Here is an 8,218-nt window from a genome sequence, read left to right as displayed (position 1 = left end):
GTACTTTTGGATGCAGTGTTCAGTCAGAAATAAATCTGCCATCGCTTGGCACTTCGGTCTTCTATAATTCTCCGTTATTTATCCATACAACCATTTTCTAGCTGCTTTATGCAATACAGGGATGCAGGGGAGCAGGAACCAATCTCGGCAAATAATAGACGCAAGGCAAGATATACCCTGTCCCTCACACACAAACACACACTCACATCGGTCTGGCTTTGGACTGAGACTGGATATGTTTAGTAGAATAATTTACATCCAAAGACAGTACCAGTTAGATGTTTATATGCTATATAACAAAGATGGAAAGTGATTTTCTTTTGTATTTTGTAAGTCATAAGTATTTTGGGGAGTTATGTAGTATTAAAAGTTCTGAAAATACTGCTTCACTATTTACTAGAAAAACTCAAACCACAAGATTTTATCCAATATTAAATAACATTTTATTAACACATAACAAATCAAATCTGCTGTAAAGCAAAGCATTGCTCTATTAAGAAATGGTTACAAGGTATGGTGAACAATTTGTAAGAAAAATCGAAAAATATAATACAGAAAGTTAAATTATTCCACAAAAATACACTTGGGATACATAGGTTGAACTCCAGTCCAGAAATGAAAGCCCTCATTCCTCAGGAGGAAGCATAGCAGAAATGCAGGAAGCTACGCAGGTGATCTACACCATAGTCATCACCTTCAGAGCGGCTGGCTGGAACCTGCGGATCTTCTTCTTCAAGGCCTTGGAGGCTTTGATGCGGCAGGCAGGGGGCTCTGGCCTACTGGACAGGGGTAGTCCTGCAGCTGTTGGGCCCACAGTGGATTGTGCCCAGACCAGCTCGCCGTCCTCCATGTCCTCAGAGTTCAGGGAGAGACTGCTGTCAGAAGAGCCATCGGAACTGCTCTCGCTGGACTCGCTGTCCCCAAAGCGGTTTGCTGTGAAGTCGCTCAGCTCTCCTTCACTGCTCTCTGCAATGGTGGAGTGGAACAAGGAGGCGCACTCGGCTGAGTACTCAGACACCTCCGACTCGCTGAGCAAGCAGGAGTAGGAGTTGGGGTGGGGGTGGCGTGGGACACCATACTGACTTGGCCGGTGTCTCAGGCTGGTGCTCCGCATCATGCCAGCCTTACGCAGAACCTGCAGATGCCCAGCGGGGCGGCTGTTAGGAAAGGGAGCCAGGGAGGGTTTAGTGGAGATCTCCACTACAGACTGCCACTTGCGTGTCTGTCTCTTCTTGTTCGTATCCACGGAAACTCTTGGTTCTGGCAGGAGCAATCTGTGGGTTGTGCTAGGCCCGGACTTGGGAACTTGTTGCGTCTGCCTCAGATGAGCAGGATATAAGCTAGACTCTGAACATGACCTGCCAGCTGCTTCCCCAACACAGTTGTGCTCTTTGTAAACTGCCCTACCCCCAGAATGCTTATTAAAAGGAGCTGTCTCAGCAGAAGGGCCCCCACTGACCAAAGGTATCTTCAGATTTTCACAAGGAAGCTGTTTAACAGTTCTCAGTTTCTCACTGCTTCGCCTCTTGAGTTTTACTGCCTTTGTCTTCTTGCCGGCCTGTCTGACCTTCACTTGCAGTGACCCGGCAGGGACAAATTTGGCGTGAACAAATTCTGACTGGGGAAGCGCCTCATGGCTTTTCTTCTCCAGGCTAGAGGTGCTGCTGTGCTTTCTGTTTAGTGCCTTCCTTGATAATGCTGCCTCACAAAGTGTGTCCACACAGCTATGGTCAGGACAGGAATTCCCCTCACCCTTCTGAACTCTCTCCGGACATTTATTAGCTTCCACAAGCACCGAGACCCTTTGGTCTGCATCAAGGGGGGAATGGCAGGCTTTAAGATCCTCTCTGTGGTGGAACACCTTAGCAGTTTGGGCACAATTTACTGTCTCTTGTCTGTAGTTCACAATTGCCACTTTCTCTTCAGAAACAGTCTTGACCTCCTGCGGTTTTATGCTGGGCTGTCCTTGGGAGAGACTCTGATCTCCCTGAGATTTGAGCACTGCTCTGCAGTTAACCTTAGTCACTGCAGTGCTAAGAGAGAATACCCCATTATGACATGACAAAAGAGGCTGAGCTCTGTCTACCTGGCAACAGCCCTCAGGCTGAAGAGTTTCCCTGTTTTTTTTGTGCTGGAGAAGTTTGTAGATGTAACCATCAGGCCTGCTTTCAAAGGAAGTTTTTGAAGACACGCAGCTGCTGACAGTGGCGCCAGCTACTGTGTCTGTTTGACTGCCTTGTGCTGTGGCAGTCTCCCCACTGAGGGAGAAGATAGGGCTCTGTAGGGCTACTGCATGGAGCGGGCTGGGATACTGGTACACATCGGAGCCATTCCTAGACACTAGGTTGCTCTGGTACCTGGGGTCAATTGCAGTTTGCTTAATGTTGATGCCATGAGATAAAGACGGTACAGCCTTCGTATCTGGGGCTTTATAGAATCCCAGTCCTGGCAACACCATTCTGTCCAAGTCACCTGGAAAAAATGAGTAACCATTATTCAATCTGCAAAACGCAGCCAGATAACACATTTTCTGAAGCAGACAGGTAAATTATTTAAGACGTACATAGTATCAAAGGTAAACATGTAACTCAATCTGTTTGCAGCATAGGAAATCTGTACAAGAATACTATGCTAAGGTTTAGATTTCTGGTGGCATTTCATTAAGATAGCAAAATTAAATTTGAGCATTATGGCCGTCTGCGATGGACTGGCGCCCTGTCCAGGGTGTACCCTGTCTTGCGCTTGTTGTTTGCCGGGTAGGCTCCGGCTTCACCGCAACACCGTGTGGTATAAAGCGGTTTGGCACATGACATGACATTATGGCCGTCATGAACAAGATTAAAACCTGTATTTTACACTTTAAAAAAACATTATTCAAATATAGTTCTCACCAGTAAACAGCTGGCAAGAGAGACATATATCAAAAATCGACCTCAGTAATCACATCATTCCGGGATCGAGAGCGCAGGCCCTGTTTACCTGTGGAGACAGGCCTCTGTCTGGCCCTGGTGCTGCTGGCAGGCGGGTCCGTGCTGGTACGGATCCTGCTCCCCATGCGCACCCCCCCCCGTTGAGATGCGCTGCCCTGCACGGTGATCTCGTCGGCGGACTGGGGCCTCGTGCCTGGGGGGCTGTGCTGGCAGGAAGGGAGCAGGCTGCTCTGGGATGAGGACAGGCACTCGCTGTACACCGAGGTGCAGGAGTTGGAGAGGGACACAGAGCCACCATCGCTCAAATCATAGAAGCCTGAGGAACAGATTATACAATTAGCATGAGGCCAGAATTACATTTTGATATATCCTGAAGGGCACAAAGGAGCACAAAGGGAACAGAGTTTTTGTGTTGGCTTGTGTTGTAGTGTGAATTCTGACTGAGCAATGTTTTTAAATGTTGTTTTGTTTCACGGTATTGTGATGTCGCTATATTGTATTGTTGTCTATTATTATTGTATTATTGTATATTGTATTATGATTATTGGTATATGCTTGGAGCTCTTGATGTGCAAAAGAAATTCCCTTAGGGGCAATAAAGGTTAATCAAATTCAATCCCAGTTTCCTAATTATTTTTTTGAAGCTGAACTGCTAAAACATCCCAATCTACGAGACTTTAAACCGCAATAAAGAGAAAATCAGCTAGATTTGTTTTTTTACAGATGGCAAAACAGCATTAGTGGGAGTTTTGTGGCACTTTGTCGTACCTGTCTTTGGCCAAAACTAACACACATTGCTCCATGAGGAAAACAGGATTGAACAATGTCATTGCCCTTTGTAGGATTAGCATCTAGCTGTGTCATCATTCTCCAGAACTCCTCATGGACAGCTGTTCCAGAGCAGAACACAGGACTGTTTTTCCACTGCCTACGTGACAGAGCCCGGCTGCTTACTCCTTGATAATGTGTGCTAAAAAAATACACACAAACATTCTACTTGAAAAAGGCTTTGAAATACTTCTAGCACACAATGTTTTAGTGTATTGAAATTCCCTAGTGTAGGTTTAACTTATATTCAGGGCCTGGCCATTTTAATTAAGGCAGTTTCACAAAAGTCCTACAGGAGCTGTGATGCCAGTTGGTGAGGGTTGTTAGCCTCTGACAGTTCAATTACCTGAGCTAGGCCGGCTGTCGCTCTCCAGGTGCTCGCTTGAGGCCTTGGACATGTCCAGTTTCAGCTCGCTGATCTGCTGGTCCAGCTGCTGCAGGTGGCTCTTCAGCCCCACGTCCTGTCTTCGCAGACGCGACTGGGTTGAGAGACAGGTTGAGAAGCAATGTTAAGGGACTCCTCGTACAGCAGGACACGTCTCCATTTTCTACCAAACGAGGAACTGCAAGTTTAAACTGTGTTGAGAAAATGAAATAAGCAATTGCAACCTTTACATTTCATTGAGGTTGCCTGGTAAAAATGTGGCAGATGGACAAAAATGTGATGTTAAATTGAACAGGAAGACTATCACAAAGAAAACAGACTTTTTTTTACCATTGCAAACCCACTATTTCACTACTTTTTGAACTGAAATGTTTTATAGACAGGACCTGCGTTCAGAATGAGCCACTGTGTGACATTAACCTAACAGTACAGAAGGCAGTGACCCAGACCAGAAGGAAATGAGAGCTTTCACTGAATGTTTAGCAAACTATGTGTCAAATAAGACAACTGACTCTATGCAGGGGTTCTAAACAAAGTGTGACACCTCTGTTAATTCTCTCACATATTTTTAACATTATACAACACTTTGGGGGAAAAAGAAGTAGCAATTGGTTTACCATTAACAGAGGCTGGACATGAAAGCAGCTGAATTAGCTTTCATGGATAATTCATTACACCCCCAAAGCAGTTAGTTCAGCATTGTGTAACATCGAAGGGGGGAGGACAATGAGAATACTGTTTGTTTAGCATCTAACCACAGTAATTCCTTAAACCAAAGGAAAATCATTATTACTGAAGTGAATTTAATTATTTAGCCATTCTCCTAAAGCCCTTAATTTTTTAAACAAGAAGAGATAACCTTCTTGGCCTATCCAAAATGACACAGAAAAGACCCTGACCTTAACCCGTTCATAGTTCTTGTTGATAATAATCTATTAGCCATCTCATTTATTAGTCCGAAGACAAGCATTATCAGTCCATCTTGGGACAGAATTGCAATTAAATATAAAACACAATCTAACCACTATCCTTTCCTATTTTCTTAACAGAACTTAATCCCAGTGCAAGAGAACACCGCATTACCAAATGTAGTTAAAAAGAAAAGTGTAAAAAGAAAGTGTAAAGTTTGTATTTGAAACTACCCTTTTTCTAAATGGTCCTATTTATAAACTCCAGAATAACATGATTGAAGGTTCATATCTGCCAGTGTCTTATTATTGATTCAGAAACAAACATTTTAGCTTGATATAAGCTTCCAGTAAACATTTGATGTTAGTTTCCCATACTATTATTCAAAAGCTGTAGATTAATCGATTGTGTTTTCTATTGCCTACAGTATATTCTGCTTATGTACTTACAGCTATTTTAGTGGTGCGACTCATTTTGATGATGCTTGTCATGAAACGGTATGGAAGATTACCGATTTTCATCACACAAATGAATTGACCCTAGTCACTTTGAAATGTTTACAAATTTGACATTTAATTTTCGTTAAAGCTTTTGAAAGATTAATTGCGCCGAACCCTCCCAACAATAATTCGGATCCTTTGCAGCTCTGAAAAAGAATCCTAAATTGTTCAAACTCTCCAGAGCCATTATTCATATCTGGGTGCTATGAGGGCTGCAAAAGTCATAACAATAATCATTTATCTTTATAACTTTATAACCTGCGACTCTAGAACATTCCTCTGTAATTGTTTTTAATGTAAGGTTTCATGTTACTCCCGGATCAAAAGAATTGTAGGCCACTATAATTTTACAGAAGGATTTTTTTTGCATCGAACTTTGTGCAATTAGAAACGTTTTGATCCTCAGACGAGAATTAACGGATACACGTAGACGTGTCTTGGCTTGGAATAATACTGTATTCTTGATACAAAATGCAACTGAGATTATAATGCATTTATGTACCGGAAACGTCCTGCTAAGCAAATTAAACTGTAAAGATGCGTGCCACAAATTAAAGAAAACGTGCTATAATACTGAAACAAACTTTGATGAACGCCAAAAAGCTTCTAATGTATTTTACAAAATAATACATTTTAGGTTATGAAAATACATTTACAAAAGACATTTAAAAGGAATTTTACTAAAGACCTTATGGTTTACGTGACCAAAAGTAATTGCATTTCTGTCATTGAATTCAACCTAGATGAGAGAGACACACAAACTTCAGCATCTGAGTGAAATTCATACCAGCTGTTCCTTCAGAGCTGCTAAGGTAGCTTCCAGCCGCTGCTCATCCGTACTGCCACCTGGATCCCCTGCGTCTGGATGGGGCACTAGTGCAGGCTTCTCCCGGGCCATCTGGAGAGCCCATTGAACCATCCCGCTCTGCCTCTCCTTCAGGAGGTGCAGCTCCTGCACTCCAGCCAGAGCAGCCTGTAACCTCTCCCCGACCCGGCCGCGATCAATGCCCACGGTCGCGTTTACAAATCCTGATCCTGAGCCCAGCTTTCTGTTCATCATTTCTGGTGCGGACATCGGAGCGTACCAACCGCTGCCACTTTATAAACCGGCCCTATACGGTTTTTTATCACCTCGCGAGTAAAAACTCATACACAGCAGTGAATCCCGTTTTCCAACTTCGCTTTTGGCAGACCTCTGTATCTCCAATTCGAACTGCCACCTACCTGCATTGATACGCTCCATGGCCCGCCCACCAATTTTCACCAACCGCACCCACTTTCCTCCAGAGGAAAGATCCATTGGCTAGCAAGATCTTTTGACGCCAAGGTTTGCTATCCGCATCTGTTTGCGACAACGAGTGCCAAGACTGGGCTCCCTACTCTGCGTTTCTGGGAAAACGTGTCAGAAAAAAAGAAAATAATGTGTCTTAAGTCTGAACCAAAGTATTCAGTCTAGAGCACCGTATAAACACCAAAATTACTAAATTACCTTCTGTATTTATTATGAAAGAACACTTAACCTGGTTTAAGTTACAAACTAGCATTGTTGTAATAAGTATTGTCATATAGAGGGTATTTCAAATACGATCACACTTGTTCTCTATGAATCTATAGCTGTGCCTATGCTTATGCTGTCTAACAAAGTTTTTTTTGTCTCTTGTAGCGGCAAAAAAAAAAGAGAAAAATCGGAATTTGTTTTCCACATGGTTGTATTTTGCTAAGCCTGCAGGAGTCCGCAGCCCGAAGAACAGTAACGGAACCAAGAATCAAGTCGCGCCTTCAGAAGGGTTAATCAGTCCAGTCTGCTTTGGGGGTTAGACATTGGTGAAATTTAAATCAAGTTTTGTCAATTAGCCTTGTGTCTTTAGTTTGCGTGTTTTTAAATAAAACACTGTCAGTCACAAATCAATGAACATTTGAAGAGGTTCAAACACTCAAAAAAAAAGTACGATCACGACTTAGATTATTTTGTAAATAACATTTTCTTGACCATATAATCGGTTAGTGGACAGCTCGAGGTAACAACAGGTCGAGTGCACCCTCATCAGGGTCCGGACAGGAGCACAACCATGACAATCATCCTCCGTCTCTGTACGGTACATCTAGGACATCCATCTCCCACAAAGACATGATACATGCATACATGTTGTTTACTTAGGAAGGAAAAACCTCTGCTCTACCGACATATTATTATTATTAATAATATAGCGCATTTAGAAGTAGCTTCTCAGGGCGGTTTACAGTACAAAAGGAAACAAAAGAAAAATAGATTAAATATATGCAATGAGTATGTACATGACAGGAGGTAGTAGAAGGGAGTACGGGATGAAGGAATCTGTTATTTTAGAACATTGTTTTGTTTTTAAAAATACCACACGATGTTTCTCTTTGTAGTTTTCCCACCAGAAATAAAACGTCTCTGACTGCCTGACGTAAAGACAGTTAGAATTAGTTTATGTGAAAATCAGGATGCGAGAGCATATGTTGATTACCACAGGCAACAGCAACAGTTTTGTACAGCTTTTAAGTTACATAGTAATTAAAAAACGAAATGTCAAGACATTTTCTCACATTTTTGTAGTTGAAATGAAGGCATCATTCCACCTATTTTTCAGGCAAAGAACAAATGCTGTTTTGCACATAAACCCCTCGATGGTTATTACACT

General features: G+C 42.7%; 1 protein-coding gene across 2 annotated transcripts; it reads right to left on the bottom strand.

Moving 5' to 3' along the window:
• Positions 1–419: 419 nt before the first annotated feature.
• On the bottom strand, positions 420–6,888 carry dact2 (dishevelled-binding antagonist of beta-catenin 2). Of its 2 annotated transcripts, none has more exons than XM_088610029.1 (4): positions 6,777–6,888; positions 4,105–4,237; positions 2,980–3,246; positions 420–2,472 (listed from the first exon to the last, which is right to left on the bottom strand). In XM_088610029.1, the coding sequence occupies exons 1-4, from the start codon at positions 6,780–6,782 to the stop codon at positions 677–679; spliced, it is 2,202 nt and encodes a 733-aa protein (XP_088466155.1). In that variant the 5' UTR covers positions 6,783–6,888; the 3' UTR covers positions 420–676. The 2 variants fall into 2 exon arrangements, with proteins under 2 accessions (XP_088466155.1, XP_088466154.1); XM_088610028.1 differs by lacking the exon at positions 6,777–6,888 and adding an exon at positions 6,340–6,767.
• Positions 6,889–8,218: the final 1,330 nt, after the last annotated feature.

Source organism: Lepisosteus platostomus, chromosome 17, assembly GCF_059453375.1.
Source record: "Lepisosteus platostomus isolate fLepPlt1 chromosome 17, fLepPlt1.hap1, whole genome shotgun sequence".
In the NCBI taxonomy this organism is placed as follows: domain Eukaryota; kingdom Metazoa; phylum Chordata; class Actinopteri; order Semionotiformes; family Lepisosteidae; genus Lepisosteus; species Lepisosteus platostomus.
This window is presented reverse-complemented; position numbering and strand designations above follow the sequence as displayed.

Coding starts and splice junctions, on each gene's coding strand:
- dact2 (XM_088610028.1), bottom strand. CDS start 6,627: ATGTCCGCACCAGAAATGATGAACAGAAAGCTGGGCTCAGGATCAGGA. Junction 4,238..6,339: donor CAGCTCTGAAGGAACAGCTG/GTATGAATTTCA, acceptor CTCTCAACCCAG/TCGCGTCTGCGAAGACAGGA. Junction 2,473..2,979: donor ACAGAGGCCTGTCTCCACAG/GTAAACAGGGCC, acceptor CATTTTTTCCAG/GTGACTTGGACAGAATGGTG.